This window comes from Pavona decussata, unplaced genomic scaffold (genome assembly GCF_977016875.1).
Source record: "Pavona decussata unplaced genomic scaffold, jaPavDecu1.1 SCAFFOLD_179, whole genome shotgun sequence".
NCBI lineage: Eukaryota > Metazoa > Cnidaria > Anthozoa > Scleractinia > Agariciidae > Pavona > Pavona decussata.
The window spans coordinates 441762-454395 of NW_028145589.1; the positions used below are offsets into that span (position 1 = coordinate 441762).

The 12634-nt window shown below is 39.9% G+C and overlaps 1 protein-coding gene across 2 annotated transcripts in view; it reads right to left on the reverse strand.

Annotated features, from left to right (window-relative positions):
* LOC146463288 (transcription initiation factor TFIID subunit 1-like) overlaps positions 1 to 12583 on the reverse strand; it is a 37372-nt gene extending 24789 nt beyond the window's left edge. For both annotated transcript variants that reach the window (XM_085084624.1, XM_085084623.1), the window contains exons 1-6: positions 12436 to 12583; positions 11407 to 11530; positions 2699 to 2827; positions 2260 to 2313; positions 1568 to 1759; positions 744 to 1006 (exon numbers count right to left, since the gene is read on the reverse strand). In XM_085084624.1, coding sequence (XP_084940750.1) covers positions 744 to 1006; positions 1568 to 1759; positions 2260 to 2313; positions 2699 to 2827; positions 11407 to 11530; positions 12436 to 12540 — 867 coding nt within the window. In that variant the 5' untranslated portion in view covers positions 12541 to 12583. The remainder of the gene's footprint in view (positions 1 to 743; positions 1007 to 1567; positions 1760 to 2259; positions 2314 to 2698; positions 2828 to 11406; positions 11531 to 12435) is intronic.
* Positions 12584 to 12634: the final 51 nt, after the last annotated feature.

Genomic DNA, 12634 nt, shown 5'->3' on the forward strand with positions numbered 1-12634 from the left:
GCAAATAAAGGACTTGGGGTAAGGAGGGCATAAGTGACAATTTTGAATCCAAAATTCAAAAAATGTGCTCCAAAGTTTTTAATCCTTCAAACCTGCCCAGTTCTGAAAGCAATAAGGATTTTGTCCATTCATCATATCTTGGCATTTTTTTCTTGAATGATTCATTGTAAAATAGCATACAAAGCTTAGGAGTAAAGATCTTGATTTATAAAAGCTTTCTTTCATTTGTATGGCATTTACATACTGATTTTACAAATAACAGGCTAGTTAATTAGGACATATCTTGTGCTCTTTTAACAGAATTGTCTTGCAATTATATGCAAGTAAACATAAATTCCATTTAACAGTTTACACAAAACTTAAATGTAATAAAATCACTATATGTTTATTTACAAAGTGAATGCAGCTTCACAATACATTCAGACAAGTAACAAATTTCTTTATATAGTGGAGCCTATGATTGTCCCATTTTCAAACATTGTGCAAAGCAAAGCAATGAGTTACCAGAGTGCAGGAGATAAGAAGACCTGTTTGCTTGCTCAGCTGTAAACTTGGCACAAAACGTGTCCCAATTCATGAAGTACCTACTGCATTTATTTTCAACTCTGCTGACCAGTGAATATGGCACTTACTGCAGCTTCAACCAAATCTGATCCCTTTTACTTGTGGCTTAACTCATGAATGTCACCAACTTATAAATAAAAATATTTCCATCACAATTCTCTAAAAAGCATTTGACTGACCTCATCATCAGACATACAGTCTTCAGGTCGAGGGCTCGGAGGAGACTTTGGAGGTTCTATAACAGTCTTTTCATCTTCCCCTTGTTTCTTCTTTTTCTTTTTCCGTTTCTTGGCATTACGCCACTGCTGTGGCATAGATGATGCTTTAGCAGGTCCAAAAAGACGTGAAAACCTCAATACTTGTCCAGGGCGGAACTCTGGAAACAGATCTGTAACTGTTTTTCCATCGTGAGTGGTGAGCTTCCCTTCTTTGCTTAGTAGATCTGAAGCAATGAAAATATTCACTTTCAGAGTGCTTGGCTCACTCTTTTAAATAATATCATCCCAACCACACATAGTATCAATGAACAGGCAGGTTGCTCTTGCAGGAGACACTCATTTGAAAGCAAATTATGATAATTTATGTTTTTAGTTCCCATAATTAACTTTTCCAAGTGAAGCATTTTTAAAATTATTTTATCAAAAGTCAAAGATACAGTAATGGAAGATCATTTTATTTTTGAAGGGGAGAGGGTTGGACAAATACCTCTTCTTCCCATCCCCCCCCCCACCACTCCCCACAAATAAAAAATTCACCGCACAAAAAAAACCAAGAAACATCTTGCAACCTATCAAAACAATTTCATACAAGGATTTTGGTATCAAGAAAATTCAGACAGAAAACCACTATTAACAAACCACTAACCCTACCCCCATCAAAAATAAGATTGTGTTTCCCTAAAACTTATGGACAGACCAGGAATTGATTGCTCCAAGATGTTAGATTTTGGTTGGCTTAACGTCATGGCTGAAGAACATGAATAAATTGTTTTATATGTAGTCACCTGAGCCAATTGTCCCAGCCAAAGGTGCAGCTAACAAGGGCTTATCAGCATCAACAGTATCTCCTATTCCTTCTGCTGATGGGGATACAGACACTTGAGGGGTAGGAGGGGGCGGCATTGCCAATCGGTCTTGTTCTTGTTTGGACAGTGTTGATGCCGCAGGAGCCACAGTGGGTAACAATATGCTTCCAGCTTTACAAGAACAAAAGAAACCAGAGGTTTGAATGCAGCTATTAACATGAAAAGTTGAGAGTGTTAGTTAGTAAACTTTTATTGATGTAAAAAGTATCTTTCTCAAACTCATTAATAATTCATCAAGAGAAAACAAAGAAAATCACTACTGTGACCATGTTTTGGATATGTGTTCCTAATAATTATTACCATAACATTTTGCCAACTTTAGCCTTGGATTTCTCTAAGAATTATTGATCGTCTGGGAAGCCATATCAAACACTCGAAAGTGTGTTTCATCAGATATCCAAACACCATGAAGTCGTTGGCTGTGCCTCGTTTTTTAAATCTACTTTTCAGTGTTTGGATATCTGATGAAACACGCTTTATCATGTTTAATTGATTATGTCAAAAATGAAAAAATAAAATGAAATCAAAATTTCTGTATTAAAATTGAATATAATATGTTAAAATGGCACAAAATGATGCAGTGGTAATATTCAGGAAGCATTGGTCATTACCGGTTGCAGTATCTGTACTCTCATCATCATCATCATCATCATCGTAGTCATCATCTGAAAGTTAAAAAAATACCAAATGGATATACTAAAAGATCAACTTGTTGTGTAACCCAAGGGTTTCATTAAGTCTTTGAACAGGCAGGCAAAAATAAGTGCATCCGGGCAAGAGAGTTAACTTGGATATGTTATTTTATGGAAAAAGTGGGTTGAGATGTTTAAAGAAACCAGGCAAACTCGTGTTCATAGGCAGTCAATTTGCCCAGTGCCTGGCCCTTAATAAAACCTCTGGTAACCTACACTACAACAATTTACTACTTATACCAATTCCATAAATCAAATAGACAAAATCAGTTTGAATTTGGTACAAAATATCATAAATGTACAGACGAAGCAAGCATTCCAGCATAAATTTAAACAATAATCATGTATTTGTACCTACCAACTGAACTGGCACTCTTCTTTTGAGAAAATATAGAAACAGCATGCTTGTAATATTTTTCTTCCTCTTCCTCTGCAAGCTCAGTGATATCACTGTAATCTGTAGCACTGGAAGCCTTCTGAATCCAACCTGAAAATTGCAAGCACAATAAAACACACTAATTATGAGCAAACAGGGCTAGAACATGTGAGGAAAAGGAAGAAACAAATACAAATTCAGAACAAATTGAACCAATCCCAAGCATAAATTACATTATTGGAGCTCTAAATACAATGTAAATATGTTTGCTAATACATTGTTTTTGTAAAAAAAAAAAAAAAAAAAAAAAAAAAAAAAAAAAAAAATGATATGGAGGCTACACCAGACTGCTAAACAACTGCATGGCCTTCTCAAAATGTACCTGCAGCCTGCAATTTGGCTGCCTGTAAACAATAATTTGCTGCTTAATTCATACTAATTTTTCCTGAAACCCCTGGGGACTCACTCCTCTCTGCCTACTACCACTACAAACAATTTTGAGAGGACTGATTTTGTACTTGAAGGTGAAGGTGTATGAACTGTTCCGAACTGAAAATTTATATTCCGCGTTTCATTTTGTGTAAGGCGCATTGCGTGTGTATGAGTGGAGACTAAGTTCCAATGAGTGGACACTGGGTCCGGGTTTATGTTATGAAAAACGTTGCTCGACGTTCTGGTCGAGAATCATGAAATGTATTGCCTAAGTTTTCGTTGCGTTTTAGTGAATAAATCGTTCATTTTCATGGTCCTTCGAGCCGGATGAACAGTATCGACGATCGGTCAAGCGAAAAGGAGTGTTGGACTTCTGTTTCTTGCCGCGAAAAAGTGGGTTTTCGCATCTTGGCGATTGGCGCCAAAACACGTGTGTTGCAGCACCTTTATCGAGTGGAACTTCAGTGGATTTGCAGTGGAATTTTAAACGGTGTTTGAAAATGTCGAAAGATTTAGAAGCTGTCAAGAAAAAGAGAAGGTTTCTGAGAAAATCTTTAACAGACACGGTGAAGTCAGTCGACGAAGCCCTGTCACAACAAGATAATCATGCACGAATTCAAGTGTTGAAAGATAACATCGCAAGCAAATGGAGCGATTTGCAAGAAGTGCAAGGCACAATGTGCACGATGTTGGAAGATGCTGACATTGATGCCGAGTGTGAGAGTCACAATGAGTATGAAGGGCGTGTGATTGAAAGCATGGCGAAAATGACGAGTTATCTTTCAAGTAAACATTTGCCAGAAGTGAAATTGGCGGGAAGCAACCCACATGTATCTCAGTCGTCTTCTCAAGTACAAGTTAAGCTACCCAAGATCAATCTACCAACCTTTGATGGCAATGTTTTGAGTTGGCAACCCTATTATCAGTCGATAAAAGTTTCGGTAGTCGACAATGCGTCGTTGGCAGATGTCCAAAAATTAGAGTATTTGATGAGATCGCTAAAGGGTTCGGCTGCTGAAGCGGTGAAAGGTTTTGCAGTGGTACAAGCGAATTACCAGCCAGTTTTGGAAATCCTGAAGGAAAGATTTGGGCATACAAGGTTAATCCTCGATGCACATGTAAGATCCTTGATCCATTTGCCACGTTTGAGCTGTGATGATGCAGCCTCCATGCGTAAATTTTACGATGAAGTGATAGGTCACGTTCGTTCTGTCGAGTCCATGGGTGAAAAGTTTAAATCTGAAACTTTGGCTCCTGTTCTGGTGCCCCTTATCGTGGACAAGCTACCTAAAGAAGTTGTGGAAAAATGGGAACTGGAGCTCAGTGAGGAAATAGCTAAGCAGGACTGTGTAGAAGTGAAAACACTGTTCACTTTCTTGGAACAACTGATTAGAGCTAAAGAGTCTTCCCAACCTCCTTCTCTTGATTCGAAAGCTCCAGCAAAGGAAAATCCTGGAAATCGTGAAAATCGTTTCAAGTTTAACTGCTCGCAAAGGTCATCCACCTCTGCATTATGTGCGACAACGCAACAGGGCAAGTGTGTCATTTGCTCCAAAAACCATGGTTTGAAGTCATGTGTCAGTTTTCTGTCATTGCCTGTAAAAGAAAGGTTCAGAAAGGCAACGTCTAAGGGTCTGTGTTTCCGATGCCTTGAATCTGGTCATAGAGCTGAAGTGTGCCAGAAGCCTCCATGCAAGCACTGCCAAGGTAGACATCACAGTCTCCTGCATCAAGATTCAGCTCGACCTCACTTGGAAGAAGTTAAGGTGGAATCGGTCCCTGAATTACCATCCCCTTCATCAGGTCCTCCTGTGTCATCTTCAGTTGTGGCAAATTCTGTTGCAGTGGGCTCGGGTGGAAAGGTGATTCTGCAGACTGTACCAGCTATTTTGTGTGGAGTGAATGGGTGTTCAAAAGTTGTGAGATGTTTCTTTGATCCTGGTTCTCAAACATCGTTTGTTCGGCAGAGTGTAATTGATGAGCTTGGTCTTAACGGGAAGAGTGTCAAAATTGTTGTCTCTGGATTTGGAGGAGAGGCTACCAAGAACACTTTGCGGAAGAGAATTACATTTACTGTGGCACCTGTTGATAAATCTGGACAGCCTCAGTGTATTGAAGCGCTTACTACACCAGTAATATGCCGGCCAGCTGAAGCTGTGGATATTCATCCAGCAAGATGGTCTCATCTTCGGAACATAGTATTTCCTGAAGAGTTCCCTAGAGATGAACAGGAGATTGATGTGCTTATTGGTTTGGATTTCTATTATTCCTTCGTGACAAGAGACATTGTAAGAGGACGTTCCAGTGAACCAGTTGCAGTTCGCACAACTTTGGGTTGGGTCTTCTGTGGACCAACAGGTGGTCATGACCGAGAATGCACTGTGTCTATGAATGTTCAAATTGGTGTTGAGGAACAATTGAATGAAACACTTCAAAAGTTCTGGGATTTGGAGTCCATTGGTGTTAGACCTGCTGAAAGTTCAGTTTCTACTACTCATGTTGAAGATATGGTCTTGAAGAAGTTTAAAGAGACTCTAACGTACAATGATGGTCGCTATGAAGTATCCTTACCGTGGAAGAAAGATCGTGTTGCATTGAAAGATAATTACCGGCAAGCGGAAAGTAGGTTGTACAATCTAGAAAAGAAGCTGCTCCAAGAGCCAATGAAAGCTACGTCATACCGAGAAGCGATTAACAAGTATGTTGAGAATGGTGTTGCTGAAGAAGTACCTTGTGATGAAGTTACACCGACAGATGGGCGTCCTGTGTTTTATCTCCCCCATCATGCGGTCATTAGAGAAGACAAGCAGACAACCAAGACAAGAGTGGTGTTTGATGCATCAGCTAAAGATAGCAATGGTGTCTCTCTGAACAGCTGCTTAGAGCCAGGCCCAGCATTGCAGCCAGATTTAGTTGGAATTATTCTGCGTTTTCGAAAGAATCATGTAGCTATCATGGGTGACATAGAGAAGATGTTCTTACAGATCCGGTTAAAAGAGGAAGACATGGATTCACACCGGTATCTATGGAGAGATTTGGACCCTAAGGCCACGCCTAAGATTTACAGAATGACAAGGGTCACATTTGGAGTTGTTTCCAGTCCTTTTCTTGCCATTGGTACTATTCAAGAGCATGTGAAAAGGTGTAAAGGAACATTCCCTGTTGCATCAAGTGAAATTTTAAGGAACACTTATGTTGATGACTTTGCTTCAGGGAGAGACAATGTGCAGGAAACACTGAAATTGCAGCAAAGTGCAACTGAGCTTATGCAGAAAGCTGCCTTTAATTTGACAAAATGGTCAAGCAATTCGTCTGAGCTTATGGATTCTTTACCTGAGAGGGACAGAGCAGCAGTTAGTCTCGTCAACCTGGAGAGTGATTTAGCAGAAGCACATCCAATGACAAAAGCATTAGGTTTAAAGTGGAATACGATAACTGACAGCCTTGTCTTTGCAATTGATGCGGACATTGTTAAGTCCAGATCAGAGACAGTGTACACAAAAAGAAAAGTGGCGTCTTTAGCAGCAAAGATTTTTGATCCGATTGGTCTAATCGCACCGTTTTCAGTGAGGTCAAAATTGATTCTTCAAAGTTTGTGGACCCAAGGTGTTGGATGGGATGAGGAAATTCCCATGGAAGTCTCATTGAAATGGAATCAGTGGGTTCAAGAACTTTCAGAACTTGAACACGTTCACATTCCAAGATGTTACACTGATTTGTCATTAAGTCAGAATCCTAAAGTTGAGTTACACGCATTTGGTGATGCGTCGGAAGTTGCTTATGCCTCTGCAGTTTATCTGAGAGTTGTTAGTGAAGATGGAAAGGCATCTACCAGTCTTGTAATGTCCAAGACCCGAGTGGCTCCTGTAAGGAAGATTACACTTCCGCGCTTAGAGTTGATGGCTGCTGTAATTACTGCTAGACTTTGTACCTATGTCAAAGGTGCAATCGATTGTCCCATAAACCGCATTGTTTGTTGGACAGACAATTCTTCAACTTTACACTGGATCAGAGGAGCCGCCTCACAGTGGAAACCATTTGTTGCCAATCGTGTTATTGAAATTCAGTCATTGTTAGATCCCAGTGTTTGGAGGTACTGTCCAGGACCGCAGAATCCAGCGGATCTACCTACCCGAGGTTTGTCTGCAAGTCAGTTAAGAGAGAGTCATTTGTGGTGGAAAGGACCCTCTTGGTTGCAAGAGTCCGAAAAAGATTGGCCCGAGGATTTGAGGTCAAAGCCTTCCAGGGAAAATGTTGACCCAGAGAGGAAGAGTAAAGCTAGTGTCAGTTGTGTTGTGCAACCCAAAGAGCCATTCATTGACTTCACAAGATTCAGTAAGTACGGTCGCTTGCTAAGAACTGTTGCTTGGATCAGAAGATTCGTTAGAAACTCAAGGGTGAAAGAGGAGGAAAGGATTGACAGCCCTTTAACTGGTTTAGAGATGCAAAATGCAGAAAAATGGTTGATTTTTCATGTACAAGAAGCAAGTTTTGCTGAAGAAATTACGTCAAGTAAACGGCATGGTACAGTGAAGGACAGCAACCTGGCCAATTTGAACCCGTTTATGTGTCCTACTAGTGGTTTTCTTCGTGTTGGAGGAAGAATTCACAAGTCACTGTTACCAGAAGAGGAGAAGCATCCTATTATCTTGCCTTCCAACAATCCTGTTGTTAAGTTGTTGATTGATGATGTTCACCGCCGTGAGCTTCATGCTGGAGTTGAACACACTTTGTCAGTTTTGCGACAGAAATTTTGGTTGATCAAAGGACGATCGACTGTCCGTCAGACACTGAGGAACTGTCTAATATGTCGCCATTACCTAACAAAGCCCTTTGGTCAGCGGATGGCACCACTTCCTGAAGACAGAATTAAGCCTGCGCCCCCGTTCACTAATGTGGGACTAGACTTTGCTGGTCCTTTGTATTTGAAAGACAGTGGTGATAAAGTCTATATCTGTTTATTTACATGTGCAGTTACCCGTGCGGTACACTTAGAGTTGGTGTGTAATATGACGACTGAGCGATTTCTCCTTGCTTTGAGACGCATGATTGCAAGAAGAGGAATGTGCAGCATTATTTGGTCAGATAATGCAAAAACTTTCAAGGCTGCTAACAAGGAGCTACAGCAATGTTGGAGAGTATTGGAATCAGACCAAACCCAGAGTGCTTTGTCCGAAAAGAAGATTCAGTGGAAGTTCATAGCGGAGAAGGCCCCATGGTGGGGTGGGTTTTATGAGCGACTTGTAAAGAGTGTTAAGACGCCATTGAAGAAACTATTTGCCAAAGCAATGTTAGATGCCGAGCAGTTAACTACTATTTTGGCTGAAATTGAAGCACAACTGAACAGTCGTCCTCTTACTTACCTGGGTGCAGACCCTGATGACTACAGTGTGATTACCCCTGCACAGATTCTGATTGGCAGAAACCTTCAAGTGTGTCCGACTAAAGACACTCATGTTTCAGAACAGACATCAAGAGCCCTCACCAAACGATTTCAGTATCACCAGAGGCTCGTAAATGGATTTTGGAAGCGTTGGCATGCAGAGTATCTGAAATCCCTGACACCCCTCAAGAAATGGTATAAGATTGGTCGTGAAATCCGTAAAGGTGACTTGGTCCTTGTGAGTGAGGATCGTGTAGCTCGGGGTCAATGGTCACGTGCACGAGTGGAAGACACCCACACAGGCCGCGATGGACTTGTCCGGTCCGTCACCCTGCGGACTTCATCCGGAAGTGTTACTCGCCGTCCAGTGCAGCGGCTACACCTGTTTGAAGCCTGTGATGCTGATATAGCTGCTGAACTTAATTGAACTTGATGAGACATTGTTGAACATTTTAGTTGAACTTTATTGAACTTTGTTGACAAGTTACATGTGATGCACTCCCTGCATCGGGCGGGAGGATGTTCCGAACTGAAAATTTATATTCCGCGTTTCATTTTGTGTAAGGCGCATTGCGTGTGTATGAGTGGAGACTAAGTTCCAATGAGTGGACACTGGGTCCGGGTTTATGTTATGAAAAACGTTGCTCGACGTTCTGGTCGAGAATCATGAAATGTATTGCCTAAGTTTTCGTTGCGTTTTAGTGAATAAATCGTTCATTTACATGAACTTTATATGGTAAATGTGAGGTATGGTGTTGATATGAGCTGGGCTTTAACTTCACAATCTACAGGATTGTGTGGTTCCAGAAAAAATCCATACCCCTCCCACGGAAGACATTTTTATTCTAACCCCCCCACCCCCTCGGAATTTCCGTTCCAGAGGGTTTATGATGACCCCCCCACCCCTCCGGAATTTCCTGGTTTTTAAAACCCTCTTCCATGAATCCCTCAGAAGTTCAAAATCCATTTAGGCTAGGAAAATTGACTACTCACACTATTACGATCAATTTTTTTATTATTGAAGCGACGTCGACGTCTCTAGTTCAGCTATTTTAAAATTTACAACACTGCGCTATTTTACTTGTTTATCCTTTTGCTTAAACTATATCCGGAAAAAATTGGATAGAACTCTAAAATGGTCGATTTTTTTGTCGTCAAAAAAACACGGTTGTATTCTTTGTTGTTGCGTAGTTTACGTTTATAACTTTCTCGAGCGCTTAAGAAATTATCTCTATCACGTTACAACTTTTCTTTTTCACCTAAAATTACAACGGCCTTGCAAATTCCATTTTCGTAATGACCTCTGGAGAAAAACATTTGCTAATTTAGCGTGAAGAAACCACTATGAATACAAGTTGCACATTGAATATACGATGCTGGGTGTTTTATTTATCAAGTAGAATTTGAAGAACTTTGAAAACCCAGTCGAAAACTGGCTGCATGGACAAGAATTAAAAGCCGCCTTTGAGAACAGTTTCAAAAGGTTCTCCCTTCAAAACTTCAAAATTTATTAGTCCGTGGCAATTGGATTCACGTCTCGGCACTTAATACAAATAGTTATCTCTGTACTGAGTTCGTGAATGAAATGAATTTGCGAAAGAAAAAAGTTTCTGTTTTAAACGTTTTATGTCAAGTTTTTATCAAATAAACGTCGCTGTTTCACGTCCCATGGGATTCAATCTTGAACAAAATTTGCATACATCGAAAAAGTTGTGCATTTGATTCAGTGGCGGATCAAATTTCGACTGCAATGTACATCAATATTCACTGGATGGAAATATCTCTGCAGAATCTTTTCTCTTTCTTCCAGAAATCTTTTTTGTGAAAGATTGCATTGAAGAAATGACACATTTTGTGGCCGCGGAAAAATAATTTTCCGTGGGAAATAAATAAATAAGCGCTGCACGCTTGTTGTACATTAATTTCGCCGTTTTCAACCGCAAACTAACCTGAGGAAATTATGCGAAAGGCCATGCTCATCAAAAAAGTCGCTTTGTTCAGGAACCTTTTAATCTCACTCATTTGATGCTACAATACGAGTAAAGAGGGCTTTTATTTATTTCAAACCTCGATTTTCAAACGATTGTGAAAGCACAGCCATGCTCGGCATGATATGAGGCTGACTGAGTCGAACTTCAAAGAAAAATACCTGTCAGGCCGCCGTTACTTTCGCTTACCGGACAACACTTCTACCAAAATGATTTTTTCCAGTATGATTCATCATTTTCGCTGCTTCTGTTTCAAAACAACGTACGTAAATATGTTTTTGTGCTTCAGATCGATCGTATGTTGCTTTCAATGTTTTGTACATGGTTCGTGATCCTTTGGAAAACTAGTTCCCCACGAAACCCCCCTACCCTTCGGAAATTACTGCCCTTTAACCCCCCCTCCCCCTCGGAATTTCCAAAGGTCTTCCGTGGGGGGGTATGGATATTTTCTGGAACCACACATTGTAGGAAAGCTTTTTGTTGAAAACCTTGCCTTGATGGACCAACCAAGGACTTTCTAAAAAGTCATTAAGGATGCTTTTGTGGTGCTTTTAACTGAAAACAATAAATGCCTGATTTTATAAAGCTAGAATTGTAGTCATTTGTTATTGGGAAGGTCTGACCAGGACTTGAATTTAAGCACATGTAACTTTCTACTGATGGTCTTGCAATATTCCATAACAATAAATATTATTCATTTTCTGTCTCTCTTTGCCAAATTTTCCCACACCCTTCTACATTGTTAGATGTTCAAGAGAAAGCAGTGGATAACAAATATCTCTGTTGAAACCCAACCTTAGAAACACAGGAGGGATGGGATTGAAAGTTTCAGTGAAATGTCCCAACCTTCCCAAAAGAAATGACTATTGTTATGGTGGTTAACATACTGCTGTTAGCTTCACTCAGTGATGCAGAGTCTTGTGTTGGTGAATTTCCTTCTTCTGCGATATCCTGAACAAGACTTCCCAAACCACTAAGAGAACTCAACTGCGAAAGGTGACGTCGAGATTCCTAAAAAAAAAGATCCGCCAGAGACTTGTGTCTCAATATAAATATTGAAAAAAAAAGTTTTTAAACATATTTTTACAGATTATCACATACGCTGGTAACAACTTTCATCCCAGAAAAAATTAATATAAATTATAAATTATCTACTTATCTGTTATTTTCACATAATTTCAATGCTGTGGAAATTGCTCTTGATGAATTATGCTTTGACTTGTCATAGGCTTTGTTAGCAACTGAAGTCAAGATGGCTGATTACTCTTTGCAAAGTTGAAAGGTTAGATATGCCCTATTAACATTGTGGGTAGATGACATTTCTATTGCATGTCCCAATAGTTCAGGGCACATGAAACCTACTTTCTTACTGCAAGCACGACTGATGATTTTTAAAAATAAATTGCTAATAGGACTAGGTAAATTTTAGGGATATAAATCTGGTAACTGCAGACGAAACTTATTTTCAAAGTAGCCATATAAACTCCTCCAGCCTTATTTCCAGCAGGGAAGAAGGAACGAAGTATATAAACTATCACATTTTCCCTTATGAAATTATTATATAACGACTGATAGACACGTATGTACAGGGTTAACTTGAGATAAAACTGTCAGGAGACCGAAAGTCTGTGAGCTTAAGGTTTAAATATTATTTTCCTTTCATTTGCATTCCAAGAACGATTCCAAGAATGTGGCTCACTGATGATGGGAAGGTCAAATACTGAAGGAATACATATTGAGGCTTCCTCAATCAATTAAAAACCAGAATGTACTATGCCGAGCGTTATAACAAGTTGTCTTGTGAGCATCCTAATAATACCTTTTTTTTAAATTTTCTCTGCACCACTAAAACCTATATAACGCTATTACTTTGACAATAAAGCTTATTCCGTCGTCTTTACAATAACGTATATTACCTCATCTAGGAGCTCTGTGTCTTCAAGTTCTCCTTTCTCGTTGATATTCCCGAACAAAAACCCGGTTAGATTCAGAGCGCTACCTTCGTCCTCAGCGTCCGCCATCTTGGCGGTAGCTCGCTAAGAAACATGGGAAAACTTGCTTTTTCCTCGAGTACCTCATGTAAAACCACTTACATTGTCCACAACTGGAGCCTAC